The sequence below is a fragment of the Drosophila albomicans genome, chromosome X, assembly GCF_009650485.2.
Source record: "Drosophila albomicans strain 15112-1751.03 chromosome X, ASM965048v2, whole genome shotgun sequence".
Lineage (NCBI taxonomy): Eukaryota > Metazoa > Arthropoda > Insecta > Diptera > Drosophilidae > Drosophila > Drosophila albomicans.
Genome location: NC_047627.2, coordinates 21,974,256 through 22,000,108, shown reverse-complemented (window position 1 = coordinate 22,000,108; position 25,853 = coordinate 21,974,256). Strand labels below are relative to the sequence as shown.

General features: G+C 35.2%; 1 protein-coding gene across 9 annotated transcripts in view; it reads right to left on the bottom strand.

Moving 5' to 3' along the window:
• Window positions 1-25,853, bottom strand: part of LOC117573400 (cAMP-specific 3',5'-cyclic phosphodiesterase) — a 249,471-nt gene that overhangs the window by 75,103 nt on the left and 148,515 nt on the right. For 3 of the 9 annotated variants that reach the window (XM_034256629.2, XM_034256646.2, XM_034256638.2), the window contains exon 3: window positions 23,752-25,017. The exons of 5 other annotated variants lie outside the window; for them this stretch is intronic. In XM_034256629.2, coding sequence (XP_034112520.1) covers window positions 23,752-24,953 — 1,202 coding nt within the window. In that variant the 5' untranslated portion in view covers window positions 24,954-25,017. Of the gene's footprint in view, window positions 1-4,807; window positions 5,721-23,751; window positions 25,018-25,853 lie in introns of those variants that run through there. One more of the 9 variants, XM_034256671.2, reaches the window with a different exon arrangement.

The following is a 25,853-nucleotide window of genomic DNA, read 5'->3' as shown; positions in this document are numbered from 1 at the left end:
GAGAATGAGAGAGAACGCGGCGTGAGAGCCATGCGTGAGAGTTTTGTCGCGTGTTCTTGGTGGGTGGCCAAACAACCCAACCCCCCTGCTCCACCTCATTTTAATACGTGCTTTGGCATATAATGAGTGCCAATGCCAATGCGATAGAGAGAGAGAGAGAGAGCGAGTGAGCAGAGCATTTGGCAATTGAAATTGAAAGTTGTAATACGTTGCGACGTAAGGCGACACAACGTTAGCTTTGGGGTCGGCAGCAGAGCAGTGGGTGCAAGTCTTGCATGAAATTCATCATCAAACAGCTGCCGCCGCAAAATACTTATGCTTAGTGAGTGCTCTCTCTCACATTTTTTTTTGGTTGTTTTTGGTTTTGTATTATCTATCGCCGGTGCACTCTCCCAAGCTAGCAAGCATCCTCGCTCTCTCGCGCTGCTGTCGATATCCTGCTCTCACTCTCTCTTTCGCTCGCATTTGGTAAACAGCGGAAATCCAATTACAAGGCAGAACAGCGGACAGACGTCGCAAAATGCAAAAGGCAGACACGGCGTCGTCGGCAGAGATTGCAGCTTACACAAGTACAATGACTTGACGACGTCACACACAGACACACACATTCTATTCTAGTGGTTCATGCTGTTTTGCAAATGCAAATCGAATTCCTTTGAATAAATGTCCATATTCACTGTTATTCTCGTTTTATTATGCGCCCAGCTCTAATCTTGTGCTTCTTCTTATGTATTTATCGCCAATGATAAAAGCACAAAAAACACAACAACCCAACTGAAACAACAACAATGCGCTTTTATTTGCACCTACAAAGTGTGCCGACGCCGCTTATCAGCAGCCACAGCCGCCGCCGTAGCAGCAGCAGCAGCAACGACAACAACAACTACAACTACAATGATCGCAAACAAACAAAACAGAACGCATAAGCAGCGCCACCTGCCGGACCGGCCTCCCTGCTGACAACAACAACAGAAACAACGGCACTGTGTAAACGGACAGAATGGAAGCAGCGACTGAGAGAGTAAGGCAGAGAGTAAGAGTAAAAATGAGAGCGGTAAGTGAGCGAGAGAGCACCAATGCAGATGGCGCTGCTATGAAGTGTTTTTGGGTGATTTTATTTCATCTCATTGGGTATTTGTGACGTCCTTTCCGTTGTTCTTGATGCTTCTTCTTCTAATTCCCCGCTACGCACTATAGTTGAAAGGGTATTGCAACTATTAAGTGTCAATGGAAAGCATCTCCGAACGATAGAGTGAAGCGTTAAATTTAGCATGTCAATACACAGATCAAGTTTATTTTAAATTTTACTACGATACTATACAAAGCCCCTATTGTTTCAATATTTAAAGTATTATTATCTAATTAGTAAACAAATACATATTTCTCATAGAAAAATCGTATAGTGAAATAACTACAATAATTTGTAATGCATATAAAGTACATATTTGCAAAACCATTTTACAATAATCACCATAGGGTATTCAGAAGCCACGCATTGCTCGCCTAGAGCGAATCTTTGGTTTTGATGTCGTTGTTGTTGTTTTACAAAATGTTGATTTGCCTTGCTTTTGATGTGATTGACAAGTTGCTGCGGATTTTGCATTTTATAAAATGAATCGAGCACAGCGGTAACAAAATGCGAGGAGTCTTTCATATGCGTAAGTGTATGTGTGTGTGTGTGTGTGGGTGCGACAACCTTGAACTTTGACCCCGCGTCAGCTACAAGCATTCTAATCTGCGCCTAAACATTTGATTGACCTGCCTCTGTCCGAACGCAGCACCTCCGCCCACCCTCCATAAGTTCCCTTCTCCCCCTTCCAGGTCATTCATCCACTTAAACACACACACAAGCACACACACACACACCTCCATTCGGCTGCTGTCGACGTCGCCACTTGACTTGATATGTGACGACAGTTGCTTTCCTTCTCACACTCATTCGCTCGCTTGCCTTCGGTCTCTTTCGCACGCTTACGCTCTCGCAACGTGAATGAGATGAAGGAGACTGATGAACGATAGAAATGGAGAAGGAGATGGAACTGGATGATGGCAAACTAATAATTAGTCCCAAGTGGGTTTCATAGCAACGAGCCTCTCGGCCATTAAGCTGAAATCTTGTGCCCGATTCACAAGTGCACGAGAGTTTGAGTAGAGAGACGTGATGGAGGAGGAGGAAGTAGAGGAGGTGAAGCAGGTGGAGGGGGCTAATGGTCAGCTCACTAGAGTTTTGCGCTGATTACAAATCACAAGAAAAAGAAGAATATCAACGAATGAAAACAAAGAGAAAAACGGAAACATCGAAATCAATGATTGTAAATAGAAGCTCAATGATTTACAGCAAATATAACTGAGAACACAGAAATTTAAATGGAAATCGAGCAGCAGCAATGATAAAGAATTAAGAGAAAGTTGCAGCCGAGTATGCTCAACTGCGCGATACCTGGTTATGTTTTTAAGGAATTTAATTAAAGTAAATTTTAGTCTATTGTAAAGTTTATAATGCAATTGCAATTATATTCTAAGAGTTTCATCAAAACTTGAACACGATTATTAAATTTGATCCGTATTTTATTAGCAAAATTTAGTCGTTATTATCGACACTTTTAAACACTTCAAATGTGAAGATGTTCATATCAGAGAAGTTCACTTCAGTTCTGTTTATTCAACTCTTCCTAAAAAGTTAATCATTTACATGGAAACCTACGAAAGTTTTTACTTATATGTATATGCATTTGGTCGAGTTCATCAAATCGGATTAAAGCGAAAGTTTCAATACACTATTTCAATACATTAAGTTTCATTAAAGTTGCAACTATCAATGAAATGTTTGAGAAATATTTGGAATTTGGATTTCTGTCTTCCCTCCGTCATATTTAACACTATAATCTTTATCTTTTAGGAAATCCCAGATTGTTAAAAATTGTTTCAAGTGCGTATGTTCACAAGCTTATCATGCCCTCACAATTTGCGCGATTTAAATTCACGCGATTTGAACGACTATTGATAATGAACTTATCAAAAGGGTTCATTTAAATCGCGTGAATTTGGATTTAGTAAAGACTTGAGAGTTTTTTTTTTTGCTCGTTGTCAGCTTTCACAACTCGCAGTTGAGTTGTTTATTTTTTTATTGCGGTTATTTTGTGCACAGGTGCACAGCTGTATCTGAAGTGTGTTTTTTTAAAGCGGAATATTTATTTTCTATATGTTTACTAGAAACGAAAGCAACAATACGATTTACATAAGAGTAAATATTTCAACTGTGCTGCTGCAAAAAAAAATACCCGTTATATTTAATTTTTGAAAATTCGCTTTCCTAGAACTCGACGTTTTCTCTTTATCAAGTTGTTACTTGATTCTTTTTAATATTTACTCTCCATTTCCTATTCGCTACATCGTTTTCTTGGAAACCATTTTTTACAGATATCGTACAAATAAATAACAATTTCTAAAAGTCATTTCAGCTTGTTAACGACAACATATAAAACAGGAACTGTAATAATAATTGAGTATGGGCAAGACCAAGTATTATTTGCGTTCGTTGGATGCATACGAAATCGAAAATATAAGTCATGTCACGATTGTGGATAGGACGCCATAAATAATACAATGAAATGCAATCAAGACTTATAAAAAGTATATTTCGTCGAAAAACGAGGTTGCTTAAAAAAATCTAAAGATAAATCCAACATTGTAGCTTTACTTTTCTGATCGATCTTAGATATTTGATAGTTGCAGGCAATAACAATTAAAAAGATAAAAGGCAATGTAAAGTAAATTTCTTTGGAAAGAAGCATAACAAGTGATATCAATAACAAAAATCCCAAGAACTTTATAGTTTCTATGAGGACATACTATACAAATATGTACGTATATATAAATAGTTCCCTCTCAAGTATTTACTGTAAAATAAATCACTTTGAAAATCAATTGCTTAATCGAAATATAATCGAAAATGCATATACGTGAGTTGCGAACTTTGTGGTTTATTATATTTTTGTTCTCTGATTTGTTAAGGATCTGGTGAAATATATATGTATATACATATATATGGGTTAACTATAGACCCCGCATTCAAATAAAACCAAATGTAATCGAGTACATTTCTAAGTAAAAAACGTTGTTTAACAAAGTAAAAAATATAAGAAAGTAATATAAGTAATTTAAGAAAGTAGTATAAATTGTCAAGGACAAACCATATTATATATATATATATAACTATTCTATATAACTATTATATATATAACTATTCTAGTTTATAGGTCTCTCTATTCAAAACGATTAAATGCTTGCTATAAACATTTCTTGTATAGTAAATTTCTTAGGGAAAAAGGTGAAAATTCTCTCAAGAGTAAATTCAAAATTACGACAGTTTCAGATATAGAAACATATAACGCTTTAACAGACTAAATGAAATGGCATATCAAGGAGATAATACAAGTTGTAGGCGATATACAATACATACACATTCAACAAAAGTTCACATATTTAATAGAATCAAATAAAAGAAATTTCCTAGTCAAAGAGTTTCTTAGAAAGGGGAAATTAAATGTACTATACATAAGATTCTGGGTTGTTTTTTTTTCTGTTTCTATATAGCGCGGGGTTCTATCGATAGACCCCGCATTCAATGCACATTGAAATGCAATGAAAATTTCATAGAAACAAATATTGTTATAAAAAAGAGTAAATCAATATAAATATACATATAGAAATTGTTATATTGGTTAGTTTTTTAATTTTAATCAGGGATCTATAGCTAGATAAGGGTTAATGGAGTGAGTGGAGGGTTAACTGGCTACCCACTAACCTTGTTGGCGAATTGCGAAAGTTGTAGCAGCAACAGCAGAATGAGCAAACCATATACACCAGAAAGTTGATGCTGCCGCACCACGTTGAAGTTGTCGCTGTTGCAGTTGCAGTCGCCGATGCAGTCGCCGATGTCGCTGTTGTTGCTGTTGTGGCAGCTGTGGTTGTATCCTCTGTTGCAGTGCCGCTGCTGCTGTGGCGACTTGCAATGTGTTCGCAATGATCTGTTGTTGTTGTTGTTGCTGTTACTCCTTTTCCTTCCTTCTCTTTCTCTTTGCCCCCTGCGCAACGACCGGCAGCGGCGTTAAGCGCCGTTTCAACGATGATCGAGGCGGCCGACGATTTGCGTCGCTGCGTTGTTGGCAGCGCAGTTGTGTCGCTGCTTGATTTTTGCGCAGTTTGCCTTAAGAATTTGCTCAAACGTCGTGCTGCCGACGACGAGCGCGACTGCGACTGCGACTGAGGCAGCGACTGAGGCAGCGGCAGCGAATGTGCGTGATAATTTGTGCAATTGATGTTGGTTGTTGTTGTCGTTGCTGATGCAGCTGCTGCGCCTAATGCTGGCGGTGCGCTGCAGGTGGATCGTTTGCGCTGCTGCTGCTGCTGTTGCTGCGACGCTGACGTTGGCACTAGCAGCGACGTTGATTGCAGCGTGTCATCGACAAAACTGATTTGCTTCCACTTTTTCTTCTTCTTCACTTTGCCGGTCGCTTTCAGCAAATGTCGAGTGCGAAATGTTGTCGGCGTCTGTGTGGACGCAGCTGCAGTCGGTGGTGCTGCTGCTGCCGCTGCTGGTGTTGATGTCGCTGATGCTGCCGTTAGACTTTGACTGCGACGTTGACGCGCTGCACCTGCTGCTGCTGCTGCGACGGCGGCGGCGGCGTTGCCGTTCTCGTTGTCGCCTTTGGCCGCCAGTTCAAAAACTTTGCCCTTAACTCACGCACACACATGCACACGGCACTCACACACGCACACACGGCACACACACACACAGCAACAACTCACGCACGCGGTGCGCGACGTCGACGTCGCGGCATTTGATAAGCGGCAGCTGTGGTTGTGCTTGTTGTTGTTGTTGTTGTTGCTGCTGCTGTTCTTGTTATTATACTGCTTCTTCTTCTGCAGCTTCTTCTTCTTCTTGTTGCTGCTTTTTCTTCTTCTTACTGCTGCTTCCACTGTTTCTTCTTCTTCTGCTTCTCCTTCTGGCTACTTCTTCTTCTTCTTACACTTTCAGCTGCTGTGTGATTTGCGTTGATTTACGATTTTAATTTAGATTCGCTTTTGTTTTTTTTTTGTATTTTTGGCTTTCTTTGTTGTTGTTTCTGCTGCTGCTGCTTTGCTGTTGTTTTATGTAATTTGTTTTGTTGTTTGGCGTCGCCGGCCCGCAGCGCTGCCAAAGCACTTTCTGCTTCTTCTTCTTGAATTTGCACAAAAAAAATAGTCACCGAAAAAAAAAACACAAAAAAAAGAAAAACACAAGAAATGCAGGAGCTTTTTTTTCCTTTTGCTCTCTTACAACTTTTTTTTTAGATTTTTGTATTTTGCAAAATGCTTTTGTTGTTGTTTTAAGCGCGACACGGTTTGTTGTCTGTCACACACACACACAACACAAACGCATACGCGCACGCACACAGAGACAGAGATTTTGAACGAGAAACACAGTCGAGACAGCGACGCGGCGACAGCGCTCTCGCGATGCTCACAGCTGCAGCGACCGCACAACACTGGCCCCAAAAGCCCAAAGCCAACGTTTTTTTTTTTTTTTATTATTTGCTATTTGCGAGAGCGCGACGTCGACGTCGACGCGTCGTGCGAGTAAAACGACGAAGCGACCGACGAACGACCAAACGACGACGCACGCCGCCAAAAGCCAACGACTGCGACAGCGACAGCGACAACGGAAGCTGTATGGAGACTGAGCGGCGGCGTCGCTTCAACTGTCGCTTTTCTATGCTGCTGAATGAAGTGCGCACCAAACAAATAGTAGTAGATGCTGGCAGAGAGGCTGTGCAGCTCTTTAAGCTCAATATTTACGATTCACTGCAAATGTTTTGTACTTGTTGTTGCTATTGTTGGTTTTAGCTGTGCAAATGCTAAAGCTTTACCTTCGTTGTTGTTGTTTCTTATCGGCTGCTGTTTCAGTTGTAATTGCTTTTCAACAACAACAGTTCAGTGTGTGTGAAAGAGAGAGCGACAACATGTGGGAGCGCACCCAGCATAGCAGCGTTCTTGTTCTTGTTCTCTCTCGCTCTCTTTGCGCAGCCCATAGAACACACACACACAACTGCGCTCTCTTAGGCCTCTCAGCATTGCTCTCTGTTGTTTTTGTTCTTGCTGTGCGGCTGCTGGCGCTGTAGTTGCTGTTGTTGTTGTTGCGCATTGCACTTGAAAACTTCATTTACGCATAGTTGCTCGCATTGCATCTCTCTTTCTCTCTATCTTTCTGGCTCTCTGCTTCGCTCTCTCTCTCTCTCTCTCTCGTTCTCTGCCATTCTGCTTATCACACCTTCCGTTCGCTTCACCAATGTCCAAGCAAAACTTTTTGCTGCTTAGTTGAATTTGCATTTGTTATGGATCCGCCTAAGCTGGGTCAAGTGACGGGCGCTGCCGACGTTGACGTCGCCATTGCCATTGCTACTGCTGCTGCTGCTGTTCACTCCAGGTTCTTGTCTTCGCTAACACTCCACAACAAAATAATGAACCCAATGAAACCTTCGATCGTGAATGCAAATTTGCAATAAAGATTCTTTACAGAATGAATATATCACATTACTATAATCATAATACTAACGATATAATGTAAAATATAAATATATATTTTAAATATATTTGGAGAGTATTTACGCATATTCTACAATTTAAGAATTGTGTATATTCAAGAATATGATTATTAATTGATATACTTTTAATGAATTTATTAATTCCCAACACAATTTTAACAACTCGCTGAAAACTTTTCTTTTTCATTAACTTCCTGGAAGTTGAAAATTTTTATACAGAAAATTTAAGAATTTGAGAAAATTCGAATTGCATGAATTGTTTATTCTTATATACTATGCAAAAAAGTATGCTATACAAATTTGGTCGTATTTTTCTTCACGAAAATAAAAAATAAAATAAAATCTTTTATTTCTTGTTTCTCTCTCTTACGACTCTTTGCTTTTAACAAATGTAAAAAAGTTGATTATTGAAATGTTTATATATAGGAAGCACAGAGAACTCGATAGCAACATTTGTGTTGTAGAGTGTAATTAGGCAATTTTGATTACAAGATTACTTCTGGAGCGTTTTCCACTTTCCCTACTTTCCACTTTGTTGCCACAGCCAGTTGCGAGTTGCGAGTTGTCAGCTGCCAGCTGCTGCTGCTTCTGTCATTCACAGTTAAGTGTCGGGCGTCACTTTTGGGTAACCTAACCTTATGACCTTCGCCCCCCCCCCCCCCTCGCGCTTCACCCGCGTGACTGACCCGCGAGCATGAATTTCGTTATTGGCTCTTGAGCTGTTGCTGTTGCTGCTTCTCAGGTGCGTTTACAGTAAAGTTTGGAATTTTCTTTGCCAAGCAAACGCAATAAGAAAGCGACGCCCGCTCTCACCTCCCTTTCCCTCTCTATCACTCACTCTCTCTCTCTCTCCCTCTCGCTTTCGCTTTGCAATTATGTGGCGCTTGTTTCGCCAGGTCGAGAGTTATCCATCAGCCAAAGTCATGAAATGAAAATTGCTGCAGCCAACAACAACAACAACTATGAGGCAATCGCAAGCGCTGATATTTGTTGTTTTCCCTCTCTCACTCTCTCTCTCTCTTTCTCTTTCTCTGTTGCAGCTGCGTTTCAGTTATGCTTGACACTTGGCCTTTTGCATAAACCGATCTAAGCATGCAACAAACTAAGCCCCGAAGTGTTGCCCCAAAAAGTTTCCTTAACTTTTCTTGAGTGTCTAATGTTGATCTTCAGTTAAGAAAGTCGTTTCATTCATTATCAAATTTTAATTTAAAATAAGCATTGAATATTAATATTTGAAATAATTCCAATGAAAACCATTTCAACATTAATTTATGTTATTATTCTAAATTCGTGGCTTTTTAAAGATCGAAAAGCAAATTCTATTTATTTAGTTTTTTATTTTACAATATCAAAATCAACTGCAATATAATTAAGTTGAAATTTCTATTATAAAAATTCAACTAAGTGAGGTATTATTCCTAAAATATAACAAATTTATATACCACAAAAATATTAAAATATACCGAAGACCATATTTGGTATATCGATTGAAGTACTACAATCGAAATATACCATAGAGGTCTAAAAATATACCAAAAATATATTTAAAAATATACCGAAGACCATATTTGGTATATCGATGAATCGAAATATACCATAAAGACCGAAAAATATACCAAAAATATATTAAAATATACCAAAGACCATATTTGGCATATCGATGAGGTACTACACTCTAAATATACCATAGAGACCGAAAAATATACGCAAAATATATTAAAATATACAAAAGACCATATTTGGTATATCGATGAAGTACTACAATCGAAATATACCATAAAGACCGAAAATTATACCAAAAATATATTAAAATATACCGAAGACCATATTTGGTATATCGATGAAGTACTACACTCCAAATATACTATTGAGGCCGAAAAATATACCAGCTTACTTATTTTCTAATATCAAAATTAGACGCAATAAAAGTAAACTGAATTTCTATTTTACAACTGACAAGTCCAAAAATATCACTTCACATAATTTAAGTACAAATTTGAATTTTTTATCATATAATATTATAATCAAAATTAATTGCAACATAAACAATGAAAAATTGTAGTTCAAAAGTTTTAATTTATTTTAGTATTTTTGTGACTTCAAAGACTCTTCCTTCATTGAATTGAAATTTAAATTTCTATATAAAAAAGATAATTAAAAGTCACTTCCAATTAAATAATTCATTTTAAATGATAGATTTTCATTGCAAGATATGCAAAAATTTGCATTTCAAAATTACGTTGCTGTCAATAAAATTGTTTGAGATTTTCTTGCATTTATTAAGTCGATCTATAGATTAAAAGATTAAACAATTGAAACGTTTAATTGATAAGAGGAAAACACGCTTCTTTCTTTTGCATTTCAGAATTCAGCAAGTTTTTATTAGAAATTGTTTACTCTACTTTTTTGTTTTGTTTCTGTCTCTGCTTTTGCTTCATGCTGTGTTTTGTGCTCCAACAAAATGTGAAATGCGAAATGTAAAATCAAAAAACAACAACAGCAAATCACATAATGACCACAGCAAAAGCAACAGCAACAGCAACAACAACTCAGCAAAATAATGAATGGCAAATGGCACCCAAGAGACAAGACGCTTTACAGATACACACAACCTACGAGATACGAGATACAGATGCAGACTCTACAACAACAACAACAACAACAGCAATGAACATTCGTATTCAGTTTTTATTTCGACTGCCAAATTTGGTGTGTGGAACTTTTCTTTTTTTTTTGCCTGCAGCAAAAGATACATTTCATTCGAGTTCGAGATACTTTTGTTGCTCTTTGCAAATATTTTTGCGCCGACCACAATGCAAAAATATTTGTATTGCGCATTAATGTAAATCAATTAAATTATTGCTCTGCATTATTAATTAATTGCATTTTATTGATATTCGCAAGATACTCGCTTTGTGGTCTTTAATTATTTTTTTTATCAACATTGTAATGTCAAAAGAGTGAAGTTGTTATTTTTATTTATTTTTTTTTTTGGTTTTTATCTTTTAACCAATTTGTATATTTTTTCCATATTCCTTTATTTAAATATTGTGCATATTTATTTACTCTTTGTTATTAATTGCGTAATTTTCTTTATTTAACATTTTATTGTATTTCAAGTTTTTTCGGTATGACTTTATTTTATATATATTTCTGCGCTTTTTTCGCTATTTAATCCTATGGATACCATTGTCAAAGTTCATAGCAACTGGTTGTGTAATTAAATGGCGGCGATGTTCGCGCATGCTCAACTAGCAAATACCCTGTAGGGTTTTATATTATATCAGCTATTTATTTTGATTATTTTAGCAATAATATATTTTTATGTGTTTTTGTTGTTGTTCTTTATATATATTTTTATTTTAAGCCTGCTCTTCTAGCAAAATTTTATTTTTGTGTAATTCACTTTAATCATTTAAGTAATAATCGAATATCAATTTATGCTTTTGTTTTCGCAATTTAATATTTTGGTAAATATTATAGTGTATTTATTGGTATTTTTTCAAAGTTACTTTTTCATGTTTTTATTATTTTAGTAGTAATTGAATACTTAGATTCCTTTAGACTTTTGTTTTAGATAATTTTAGTAATAATTTTATTTTATGTTGTTCATTTTTGTATTTAGAACTTTTGAATTTTCAGTATTTTCGCAAAAAGTATGGTATTTTTATTTAAAGTTATTTTTATTGTTGTAATTATTTTAGTAATAATTTAATAGTAATCATTTTTTACTACTACTATTATTATTATTATTATTATTATTATTATTATTATTATTATTATTATTATTATTATTATTATTATTATTATTATTATTAATATTATTATTATTATTATTATTATTATTATTATTATTATTATTATTATTATTATTATTATTATTATTATTATTATTATTATTATTATTATTATTATTATTATTATTATTATTATCAACTTTTCATAGTAGTTTATTTTTGTGCAGGGTATTCGCCAAGTCGTTGCTTTGCACTTACAAAAATAGTGCCAGCTCGTTTTTCACATTTTTTAATGCGTTCAATTTCCTGTGCTTTGAACTCTGTTTTCGTTTGAGATTTGCTTGCCCGCTGTGTGTTTGTCTGCCACACACATACACACACACACACACACACACACACACACACACACACACACACACACATGGCCATGGCCATGGCAAGAGAGTGAACGCCACTGCATTTTGCCGCCCCCTGGGTGGGCGTGGCCGCGAGCCAACAAATTGCATGCGTTTTTAAAGTACAATTTTCATTTCTTTTTTTTTTCTTTTCGTTCTCTCTTATTACAATATTTGTTTTTTGTTGCATCTTCAACTGTTTTGCAGTTGTTGTTGTTGTTGTTGCTGTCTTTGTGTTGCCTCACGCTCTTGGCCATGCCTACAGCAATGGGCGTTGGCGGTGGCAATAGGCGTGGCAAGTCAACAAGCAGCTGCAGCAGCAGCAGCTGCAAACAACGCCCCTAAAGTTAATCATAAAAAAAGCGAGAAAAATGCCAAGGTTCAACGTGTTGCTGATTGTTTTTCCGGTTGCCTTCAGGTGGGCAAGTTCACCCTCCCTCCCTCCCTTCCCCCGTCACCCATCAACGAGGCAACCAGTTGCGTTCCGTATACGCAACGTTTTAAACTGGCACGCACTAAGTTAGCTTATTGATTGTTATTTATGTATAATGGCTGCCCATCATCATCGTCGTTAGACACATTTTTAGCCATGCCAAAATATACTTCCATCCACAAAACCCAAAAAAAGAAATCTTTCCCTTCTGGTAAAATTGGTTTTCTCTTCAGTTTTGTTTTTAGCTCATTTGACAGCTTACCACAGGATAAAATGTCAGGACATCCCACGAGAAGAGTGCACACCAAAAAAAACATCCGCTCAAAATCAAGGACTTTCACTTACCTAAAACGAGGATGAAAAAGAAGAAGAAAAACGTTTTCAAATTAGTCAAATTCGAATTTAGTATTAAGAGCAAAGTTTAATTTATCAATTATTCAATATAAATAGATATATATATATATATATATTGATATATATATAAATTTCAAAATATTTGAAAGAATTTTTAAAGAGCAGCTTTAATTGATCAATTATTCAATAATTATATTTAATGCTGCCATAATTGAGTTCGAAAGTTTTTGACGCACATTGATTTTAATATTTAACGACAACTAATGGAGTCTGAAAGCAGTTATTAAACAACAGAATTCGCAACTGAAAAATGCACTTTGTTCTCAACTTTTAAAGCAATTAATTAGAAACTAATTCTATGCAAAAAAAAACATAAAATGACATTATTGAGAGCTGCGCAGCACAAAATAACTTAAATTAATAAATAAGTCTGAAATTTCATGCATTAAATATTTTATTTGAATTGAATGCTTAATTATGAAATTGGAATTTATTGCACTTTTAAATTTTATATTTCACAATTTTATATAAAGTCCAAATAGGAAATTAGAAAAAATTTAAATTAAAAAAAAATTAAATATTGAATAAATCAATATTTCAATCTAGAATCTTGCCATATTAAGCCTAATATAATTTCATGAAATTAGAAAAAAATTAAAATAAAAAAATTAAAAATTGAATACATCAATATTTCAATCTAGAATTCCATTGCAATATTAAGTCAAATATAATTTCATGAAATTTAAGTTTCAGTTTTCAGAATAAATTTCCATTTTACAGATTTGTATATTTAATTTGTAATAAACTTGAATCTAAAAAGAAAAATAAATAATAAGATAAAAAAATTGCATCACAAAATATACACATATGTATTTATTAAATGGAATTTCAGACTTAAATATCAATTTCTATAAATTTTATAGTATTTAAATTGAATGAAATTTCCAACTTTCGTTAATTCTTTATTAAATATATTTCAATTTAATGAAATTTTATAAATATTTCATAATATATTCATATTTCGAATGGAAGTTCTCATTTATTATTTTATAAAACATAATTCATGGCGTGTTTTATGTTGTATTCTTTTTTTTTTCGCCATCCACATTTCCCATTTTGCTTTCAACAGCAATACAATTGCATCAAGTTTAACATATTACAGCTTTAAATTCCAATTATTTTATTATTATTTTTCCATTTCTCATTTGGCACACGCTAATTATATTTGCCAAAGCTTTCCCATTAAATTCCTGACCATCAGCAACAGAAAGCTCAGTGAGTGTTTTGCCAGCTTTTCGAGCTTTTTGTTGTTGAACTTTTGTGCGAAATGTAGTCGCTTTTCACCCACACAAAAAGCTTTCCCAACAATGTCTGCGCTAAGCCAGAGCTTTTGTGTGGGGTGAAAAGCTTTGGTGAAAGTTTTGTAATGCGTTTTTCAACACGTTTCCAAAAAAAAAAAACAACAACAACAACAAATGGAAGAGCAAAAGGAAATCTGCTTAGCTTAGAGTTTTTAATTGAACGGCACCCTAATGTGCATTAAAGCAAAGCAAACAAATAAGCTGCTCAGCACGAACAGCCCACTCATCCCTCTCCCATCCCCCCTGCATTACACACCCCTCTCTTATCTCTTGACTGTTGACGCAAATCGAACGCAGCATTTTCAAGCTCGAGTCCGAGAGCCTTCAAAAATGTTGTGCACAGGTAAAAAGCGAAGAGCGTTTCACTTTTTTTCACTTTTTTTTTGCTGATTTATGCTTTTTTTTTGCGTCGAATTTTATTGAAGGTCTTCTTGGTTTTGTTTGCCTGCCTGCTGCACGTGCTGCAAGCAAAGCGTTGCATACTTTGCGGCGGCTTTGCTTTGAGCTCTCTCTCTGTCTCTCTCTCTTTCTTCTTTTCTTTCACTCACTTTTTTCTTTCACTCTGACTCTTCAGTCGCTTGAGATTATCCCCGCTGCTTATCCTTATCAAGGCACTCGTTTCTGTGACACGTGGCGTATGCTTAATATTAAGTATACGCACTCACACTCATATTTTGTGTGGCTGTTGTTCCCCATCCCCATCCAACAAGACGAGCACAGCACTTATGTTGCATTATGTGCTAATTAACAGTTTTGCGTTAAGAGCCAATTAACACGGCTTTTTTGTTACTTTTTAATGACGCAGCAAATTTAATATTTCGTTTTCGTTTTTTTAATTCGCATTTTGCTCACTTTTAAATTTGAAATTTTTGTATTGTTTGAAAGTTTTGCTGCGCACATTGAAATTATTATTTAATATTTGCTTTTGTTCCTTTGAAGTTCAAAAGGCGACTCGAAGTTATTTGCTCTTTTATCTTTTGGGAGAATAAACTAAAGAAAATGCAGTGCACAAAAACTGGAATTTTCGTGCGCGTGCAAATAGACAAATAACTTCACTTGACACTGAACTCAAGTTATTCACTATAATGAAAATGGTCAAATCATTTATTTGTTCAGCAATTACTTTGATTACAATAATTGCCCATGTTTGATTTGTTTGCTAAAGTGTGTTTACTGTAGTTTTTGTTTCGCCTGCGGCATTCCAAGGATGATGTACGAAGGATGTGACAAAAGGATGTGTCAAAAGATGTGTGTGTGTGTGTGTGTGTGTGTGTAACATGGTCAGTTTGTCAAGTGTAATTGACAGCAGGTGTTCTAAGTTTTCAACACCTGCATTTCAAACAGATTCACACAATGCAAATGCCAATGCTAACGCCTTATTGTAAAGCACTCTTTTTTGACTCTTTGGCATTCGCAAAATGTCAGCATTTCAATTTGGCAAACATTCTAGTGTTATTTATTGCAAACAATTCAATTCGAAGGCGATTTTCCTTCAACTTAATTAGTTGAAAACTTTAACAGCATTCACAGATCTGCAAAATTGTTTAATGCTGCATCACTTTTAGAAAAGTTTCATTGAGCAAATATTGCATAGTAAGTGATTTCGCTTTGAGCACAATTTGTAATATTTTATATTCAATTTTCATATTACATCTTTAGTGGAATTTCCATTAACAATGAAAAATATATAAACTGAAACCATTAAAAAAAAAGTTAAATGTCATTCTTATATCACTATATTTAAAGCTGAGAGTGATTTTCGGAACTATTTCAAATTTACGATAAAGTATATAAGTTCGTTCATTTTAGGTTTTTTGTACGAATTCGATCATTTTTATAATTAATGTTAAAACAGAAAAATAATTCCGAAATCATTGTTAGCTCTAATTTAAGTTTTAGTCAAGAGCTTTGCGACTCATTTTTACTCAAAATAAGAAAATGTTTGGTATTTTTTTTTAGTTTTTTTTTTTTGTCAATTTAGATAGCAGAGATAGATAGATAGATAGATAGATAGATAGATAGATAGATAGATAGAGAGATGGATAGTTAGATAGATAATTAGATAGATAGATAGAGAGATGGATAGATAGTTAGATAGATAGGTAGATAAATAGATAGATAGATAGATAGATAGTTAAATAGATAATTAGATAGATAGATAAATTAACTGTATATTAAAATTTGTTAAATTTATATAATTTCTTGGATTGAACTTAATAGCTTTAGCTAATTTTTTTCAATTTCAATTTTTATAAGATTTTATTACTTGGCTTTAGTTTTCTTTACCTACAAATTCCCATATACAGAAATTTGTTCATATATATAAAACATGTATATATATGTATGTGTGTATTTATCCCTAGAAAACGGTCATTGAAGCCATAAATTTATTTGTTGTGCAATTAGATTTAATCGGCGACCCACGCAAATGAAAATTTATTTCGCTTTTTCTCAGCGCAAATCTTTCATTTCCTTTCTGTTTTTGCTGTTGTTGTTGTTGTTGTGTGTTGGTGTGTGTGTGTGTGTGTGTGTGTGTGTTGTGGAATTGTTTAAGGACTTTTGCGATGTTTGCGCAAGTTATTCGAGATGCAGGCCAAAAGCCCAAGTGCTATGTTTTATATGCGAGATTTCCGCTTAACTCTGTTCGCAGCTCGCTGCTCGCTGCTCGCTTATTAAGTATACGACTCGATGTCGTCGTCGTCGTTTTGTCAGTTAATTGAGGCGACGCACGCACACACACATATTATGTTGTGGAAGACCTTTTTCACAGCTTTTGCCGGCACCTTGAGACCATTTGCCAACCGCTTTGCCACCCGCCAAAGTCATTCGCGCAAAAATGCCTTCATTATCACCCAAAAAAAAAAAAAAAAAAAATAAAACAAAAAGAAGGGAAATAAAAAAAAGTATGCAACGCGAATTTAATATGCAAACAAAGGCACGCGCACTGCGTCGGCATGTAAACAAATTTTGTTTTTGCTAAATGTCTTAAAAGGGTTTCTCCTCCCTCCCTAGCTTCCACCCTCCTCCTTCTCTCTTTTCTGCCCGCATATCTTGAGTTTGTGCCACATTTTGTGTTTATTCCTTTGTTTTTGTTGTGTTGTTGTGTTGTGTTGCTGCTGGCTGCGGGTTTCATTTTGGCCTGTTTGTCATTGGATCTTGCACAGTTTGCTGGGTTTGTAACCGAGTCGAGTGTGGCATGGGGCAAGCAGCTTCCGCTTGGCCTCTAATCGGGCTGCCGAAAAACGCCTTCAGCTGCTCAGTTTAATTTAGCATTAGAATTGCCGTCGTCGTCGTCGTTGCCTTTTGCAAAATATTTGGACACATATAAATGGAGTCCAAGTCGAAAGTGGAAGTCAAGTATTTTTTTTTGCCTCTGACTCTCCCTAGGCGCCCCTTGGCATCCCCTCGAGGTGAAGTTGCCTCATTGACTCTCAGCCCTCTAGCATAATTTTTAGCTTTTTTCTTATATTCTTTTTTTTTTTTGTTTTGTTGCCGTCTGTTATGTTTTAAATAATAAATAAACTGTAAACATAAGTCACGCATACATAAAGTAAAAAACAAAAACAAAAAAAAAACAGCACAGAGAAAAAAAGTTGAGCCCTTAGCTTTAAGAGATTTATGTGTACACTCGAAGCGTTAGCTTTGGCTGCTATCTCCTCTTCTTTTTATACCCGCTCCCCATAGTGTAGAAGGGTATTTTAACATTGCCAGAAGGAGGCATCTTTGACCTTATAAAGTATATATAGCGAGATCTCAGACTGTAAGAAATTGCGTCCAGATCAAACTTGTTTCAAATGTATATTTTTTTAATATTTTTGCGGTATATTTATTTGATATATTTTGGGAATAATACCGCATTGCTTAGCTGTAAAATTTTTTTAAATGTAGTATTATAGCAATAAATCAAATGTAATTGTTGGTATATTTAAAGTATTTTTGTGGTATATTGATTCGGTATATTTTAAAAATAATACCGCATGGCGTAGCTGTTATATTTTGAAAGTAGTGCTATATCAATATACCAAATGTTGCCTTAGGTGTATTTTAGTATCTTAGGTATATTAATTCGGTATATTTTAAGAAAAATACCGCATTTCGTAGCTGATATATTTTAATCGCAGTTCTCTAACAATATACCAAATGTATATTAATTTGGTATATTTTAATCGCGCATATCATAGATAGTATATTTGAATGTATTATATTATTCTATAGATATACCAAATGTATCCTTTGGTATATTAATTTGGTATATTTTAAAAATACTGCATTTCGTAGCTGGTATATTTTGAATGCAGCTCTCTATCAATATACCAAATGCAGCCTTCGGTATATTTATTTGGTATATTTTAAAAATAATCGCGCATATCGTAGATAGTATATTTGAATGTATTATACATTATTATACCAAATGTATCCTTTGGTATATTTTAGTATTTTGTGGTATATTAATTTGGTATATTTTAAAATTAATATCGCACTGCCTTGCTTTCATTCTTAATGGATATAGCGGGTATCTCATAGTCGAGCACACTCGACTGTAGCATTTCTTACTTCTTACTCCCCTCTCTTTCTCAACCAGCGGATGAGTTGTTGCTCTGGGGAGCAGAGCGGCAATTTAAAGGCAGCCGCATAGTTAAGCTCAACATTCCATTTAACAAATCTGCCGCAATCTCTATGTGTATGTGTGTGTGTGTGTGTGTGTGTTTGACTTAACAAAGCAGTCGAACGTCGAACGGGGTTCAGTTATGTCGTGTTGTTGTCTGTTCTCTTAGTGCTCTGTGCTCTGTTCATTATTAATTAACATGTGCACTTGTTGGCCGCTTTCTCTCTCTCTCTCTCTCTCTCTCTCTCTCTCTATAGCAACTGATGCAACTGATAACTTTGTTAATTGTTTCGCCTTCCGGCTTGCGACTGTTCGCGACCACTGACATCAATTGACAGTTCTGTTGTTGAGCCAGCCAGCCAGCCAGCCAGGCAGCTAGGCAACATGCAAAAAGTTTTGGACAGTCAATTAATATCAAAAATAATAAAAAAAAACAAAAGAAGAAAACAACCTGTCATTTATCTTGTCCAATCCAAGTGCTTAGACACAAGCCACAAAACAGCCGATGGGGAAATAAAAGCGAAAGCTAAAACGAAAACTTATTCTCTTTTCTTCTTCGTTTCTTTTTCAACATATTTTCATATTTTCCTGGCAGATTGCGAAGTGCATTTGATGCCACTTAATTTCAATAAAGCAAATTATAAAAACGTCAAGAAATGGCAAAAAATATATTTGTTCTAAGTCGAAATACACAGTAAAAAGCGCATCGATTTTATAAGGTAAAATCAATAAAGAAAAAAGAGAATATTTTTAAAATACGCGATTTGAAAAATATTGAGAAAATTTGTCAAATATAAAAATTTATAAGATCGAGAAAATTTATAAAATATCAAATTAAAAAAAATGCAGAAAATTTGTAAATTTCAAAAATAAAAAAATGATTACATTTGTAAAATACCAAATAATATAAAGTTATATATTTATGTTAGGACAATTTAATCGGTGAAAGTGATTTTTTTGCCCCTGTAGAAGGGTAGCAAGCAGAAGGAGTCAACTGCATCCTAAAAAGTATAATTATTCTTGATCAGCGTCAACAGCCGAGACATGTTGTCATATCCGTCTGTCTGTCCGTCCGTTTGTATGAACACTTAGATCTCAGAAACAATAAAAGATAGAGATATAATTTTTTCGGCAGCACTTATTATTTTTTGTACACAGATCAAGTTTGTTTTAAATTTCTACCATGCCCACTTTCGCCCCCCGGAAATCGAAGAAAATCGAATAATAAGTGAAATTTTGCTATATTGGCATATTTGATAAATACAAGAATATACAGGTATATTTTCTACTCTATTGTATATTTTGAATGCAGTTCTATATCAATATGCCAAAATTTTCATACTATATTTTCGGTATTTTAATTTGGTATGTTTTCCAACATATGGTTTTATTGAAATTAGATAGCGGGTATCTCACAGTCGAGCAAACTCGACTGCAAATTAACTGAATTTGATTTATCAAATTGAAAAGTAGGAAAACTGGAATACTTGACCAAATGACAAATCTAGAGATAGTTTTCAAAGTTTTGTGGCGTTTTGAAATCTAGCTCATTTTTTCAACTGCTGCAGCTTTACTTTGAGTACCAAATAATTACCAGTAGCTTACTTTGTCAGCTGATAATATTTATGAAGCATATTCTTTTTTGTTTAGTCAACAATTAGTTGCTTTTAATTAGATTAATGATTGACAAAGTGTTCAATGAATACAACTAAATTATTAAGATTTTGTTGTTAGTCCAAAACTCATTTGAATATACAATATAAATTATAAATTATTTCCATACATTTATCTGGGATGCAGAATTAAATTTCCACTTTAATTAGATGAGTTTGCTAATCAGTTCGATTTGAAGGTAATTATTAAAATTATGTTTGCTGCGCAGATTTTTCTTTGTTTTAAACAAAAAGTCAACTCAATAATCTAGGGTATTAGCCAGTCAGCCAAACTATACGTTGTTGACATGGTTTATTGTTCTGGGATTAAGGGTAGCGAAATGTTCATATGTTCATAATATACATATATTAAATTTCAGCGCTCATTTTCTATTTATAATGAGAATTAATTTGCACACTGCCAATAAATAACAGCAGCAGCATCAGCAGCAGCAGTAAAAAATAAACGAAACAACAACAATAACAACAAAACAAATGTAAAATGAAATGAAATTGTGCAAACATGTGAGAAATGCACAAAAAGTGTGTTTAAACTCCGTTGATCTGTGTGTGTTGAGCTCTCTCTCTCTCTCTCTCTCTCTTTCTCTCTCTCTCTCTCTCTCTTAACTGAATTCAATGCAATCCAATTGAATTAAGACGATGAACAGTTGAAAACTGACAGCTGTATAATTACGGTTATCTGGCCAGAAAATTCAAGTTGTTGATTCGATTTTCGCTTTGCTTAAAGCGATTCGTATTTAATTGAAATTGGACATAAAGAGAAATAGCTCAGCGTAACTAATAATTGATACTGTCCCAAAAATATATTTATTTATGAATTATAGAAATTTGAAAATATATATTTCTACTTTTTTAAACAGTTTAAAGAATTGCTTAAAGTCGTTTAAAGCTGTTCGCTTTTAATTGAAATTTGAAGTAAAGAGAAATATCTCTGCATTACTTATGATTATAATAAAGCAAAAATATATTTATTTTTGAGTATTTGAAAATATATATTTTTTAATTATTTGCCGTTTTAAAGTAGTTTAAGAATGCAACAAATTCGAATGCAGAGTAACTTTAAGTTGTTGTTGATTTTGCGCATTTATTTTTATGTTTGCTTTTTTTTGTTGGCTTTTCAATTATGATAAGTACGATTATTTATCAGATGGGATCCTGGAGGATAATTTCAATAATTGTTAACGTGCGCTGGCAATTTTCAGCTGTCGCTTTCATCAATGTTGTTGTTGTTGTTGTTGTTGCTTTGACTGGTTCATTAAAAATTTAACAGCTTGGCTGCTGTTATTAATATAAATGTCGCTACACATTCCGCCCCAGCTTTTGCCACTATTCTCTGATGCTTCCTCCTCCCTCTTTCTCTCCTTCTCCCTCTCTCTCTCTTTCTCTCATACTCTCGCTGTCTAACCTTATCTGTTGGTCTGACGCTGTCGTTGCCAGGCCTCGAAACGAAAACATTTAAATTTAATTATACGACTATGACAAAGAATTTTGGCATTTTGACAACGACACAGAGAGGCAGAAAGAAAGAGAGAGAGCCAAAAAGAAAGAGAGAGAGAGACAGTTTGAACTGGGGGAAAAATAAGAGCTCGATGACAACTGTGGCGACTGTCGAACTGCGAGTGACATGACATTCGCAGCGCACACGGAGCGTATACGCGATATGCACCAACAACAGCAATTAACAATAAGATGAGCATTTTGAGCAGACAAATTCCGGACACGCATATAAACGCAGATGCTAACACGAAACGTGCACAGCACAAGCAACAACAAAAACAAAAAAAAAAAGAACAAAAAAGGAGCTTGGACCGAGGATATAAACAAGCTCATTAGCTGTTGGCGTCAAGGCAGCGACAACAACTACGACAGCGACAGCTACACAATGTTCTTAATCAAAAGATTGTCGTTGCTCTTGTTGATTTTTATTATCCCCCCGCTCCCGCTCCCTCTACGGCTTTAGTTTGTTTTAGCTTTGCAACTGATGAAGTGTTAAATTTGGAAACGACAATTTGCAACTTCTTGTTGGCAAAATCTTCGACTCTATATAAAAGTTTTTTATAAGTGCCTCAATCAAAATGCAATCATTTTGATAGCTTGCGACAATCTAAAGACAGTTATGCCATAGTTTTGTTGAAAACTTTTCATTTCGGTTCTCAAATATAAATTCAACTCAAATATACATATATACATATTATATTATTTATACATCATTCTGTATTCTATATACGAAAGTTAAACTAAATGAGTGAATTTATATAGAAAAACAAAACTCAATTATTTTTCCTAACTGTTACCCCAAATTTCATATGAGATTTGCAAACTTTTGTTTTATTGGAGAACGTGAATTTTTGTGTAAATTAAAATAATTTGCAAGACCAAGAAATTGAATGTCATGTGATTACAAATTTCCTTCACTGAATGTTTAAAACTTAATCAGAATATTTTATCGATTGAAGTATCTGAAGAAAATTCCTCTTGTTCAGTAGTATCAATTTATTAAATTAACTAAAAACCAATTGGAAAAGTGCATATTTTCCTATATTACAAAAATCTTTAATGCATTTTCGTAGTACTTGCAAATAATTGAATATAATTTGTAATTAGGGCAATAAAAAGTAATAGAAATATAATACGAGTACATATGTAAATTACTGAAATATCTTTAGAATTTGATCAAACTATGTTAATGTATGTGAATTTAAATTTTCTAAAATTTGATTACTAATTTTTCTCTCTTTAAAAATGTATCTATAAATGTACATATGTGTGAAAAAGTAAATATAATTTGAATCCAAGACATTACTCCAACTTCAAAGGTCTGTATCTTCTGTTCTAATTTATGCATGCTAAAAATCTCAGTTTTGTTTTGTGTGTATATTCATTTTCTACGTTTCTAGAAAGCCATTTGATAAATCCTAGAGTAAACTGTAAACATTTGACTATGCCTACTATGTCGATATACAGCCTTTGGTGGTATGTTAATTTGGTATATTTTTAATGTATTACTATATCAATATACCAAATATAGCCTTCGGTATATATTAGTATGTTTATGGTATACTATTTTGGTATATTTTAAATAAAGTATTATATAATTATACCAAATATATCATTTGGTATATTTAAGTATTTTTGATGGTATGTTAATTCGGTATATTTTGAATGTAGTAATATATCTATATATATTAGTATGTTTATTGTATACTATTTTGGTATATTTTAAATAAAGTAGTATATAATTATACCAAATATATCATTTGGTATATTTAAGTATTTTTGATGGTATGTTTATTCGGTATATTTTCAATATACCAAATATATCATTCGGTATACTTTAGTATGTTTATGGTATTTTTTGAGTGTATTCAGTATATTTTGAATGTATTACTATACAAATATACCAAATATAACATTCAGTATATTTTTATTAATTTGGTATATTTTAAGAATAATACCACACTATTTTGCTGTTATTCAAAAAGGGATAGCGAGTATCTCACAGTCGAGCACTGTCTTATTAACTTCAATGCCTGATTTTGTGGCATCGACAAAAATGATGATGGAAATTGTCGAGTATTTGCGATTGTGTAAAGAAGAAGAACTCACCCAAAGAGATCCGTTTCGCTGCCGGGGAAACTGATGCGCGGCGAGAGCGGCGAGCGTCCGGCACGCTTGAGTATGTCGTGGAGACCAGGCGGGGCATGGATGGGACTGAGGATGGTGATTTTGCGATTGGGCGGTGCCAGGAAGCCACCGCTGAGGGTCAGCTGGGTGCGCATGCCGGCCGATGTTGAGCTGCTCTTCATCTCGATGGTTTCGGCCGATTTGGAGATGAGTATGGAGGAGGACTGCTGCAGTCCCAGCTTGGACATCGACAGTTGCATGCTGCCACTGCCGATGCCGCTGCTGCCCTCGTTCACATCACCGCTGGCAGCCGAAGCATCATCGATCTGTGTGGAGGCGCTGCGTATGCATTTCTCCGGCCTTGCACCGCTCACCGGTGTCATGCTGGCCGCCGCCTCCGAGTGCGCCGATGTGGAGCGCACAAATTGCCGCACATGCTTCTGATGGGCATTCAAGAAGCCGCCGTGTGCCTCCGGCTGTTGCAAGAAACTCTGAAACTTTGACTTGCTGCTCGTCACAGTGCTGCTCGATGTGGTTGCTCCCGTTGCTGTTGCCCCCTGCAGTTGCAATTGCTGCTGTGCTGTGCTGCTCGTTGAGCTCACATAGCGTGTGGTGCTGCTGCTGCTGCTGATGATCGATGTCGACGATTGCGCCTTCAGCTGTTGGGCCAACGCAGCCGCTGTGCTCAGCATGTGGCCACTCTGCTCGCTGACAATCGCACTCGACTGCAGACTCTGGCTGCGTGTGCTGCTCGACATGATCTTCTGCTGTTGCACCTGCTGTGTCTGTGTCTGTTGTTGTTGAATTTGTTGCTGATGCTGTTGCTGCTGCTGCTGCAAGTTGATGCCACCACCGGCGCTGCTGCTGCTGCTGCTGGTGACCGAATAGGAGCGTGTGGCAAGCTTGCTGCTGCTGCTGCTGCTTGTGCTTGTGCTCGATGTCTGGCTGTATTTCTGCGTGTGTGTTAGCTTTGTCTGCTGTTGCAGCAACTGTTGCTGCTCTGAGATCGTGCCAAAGACGCTGTCATCGCCGGGCGAACTCAACTCCAAGTCGCCCATCGAACGCACCTCGTCCGCATCGACTTCGCTTGGCGTTGTGATTATGTATTGCGGTGGCGGTTGCTGTTGCTGTTGCTGTTGTGCGGGAGTTGCCCCATTGCTATCGCTACTGGCGTTGCCAGACATCCTGCTGCGCGTTGGGAATTTCGTTGGTTTTGTTTTCTCTTTTGTTTTTGATTTGGTTTTTTAGCTGTATTTGAAGGAACACAAAATCTTGTTGATCACACACAATTTCAAATTCACATTGCGTTTGCACGAATTTTGTTTTGTTTGCTGAAACTCGAAGTGCACTCGAATTGCTTTCGCAAATCGATTTTCTTTTTTACGTTTTGCTCTACAAAGTTGCTGCACACTTTGCGGCGCTTGGGGAACAAACAATCTCGACAGCTAACTAACAACTTTTTTGCCTTTTTTGTGGAAATGGAAATGGTACTTTATTTGTATAATGTTTAATTTCTAATTAGCAAAAACTTTGTAGCTAGCAGAATTGCAATAAATGCATTCAATTTTAAAGCCAATTTGTGTATTTTCGAACACAAAAAATAGCTAATAAATGTAGAGCATTGAACTAATGTAACAGATGTATCATATTTATGAATGTTCTTTATTTCACAACTAACAAATAATGTCCACAGCGAAGAAAACATATAATCTGAGCTTAAAAAACATATCACCTGCCTTTATTAAGCACACAAATATTTAAATAATATTTCGTAAAACGTTTTCCTTATAATATGCGCATATTCGCAGAATTTGTATGATACAATAACTGTCATTTTAACTTCATAATGAACAAAAAATATGAGCAACAAAAACACAATAGATTTCGATACATATTCTAAGCAATATTTTAAGAAAAAATGAGGATAAATAGAAGAATGTAAAAGATATTTAAGAAATACTGTTGAGTATCAAAAAACACCTACTGCAATCGGGTCTGAGTTGCTTTGTATGGAAATATGGTATATTTGGTATATATGGTATATAATATCGATAAATTATATATGATATATTTTGTACTTTATG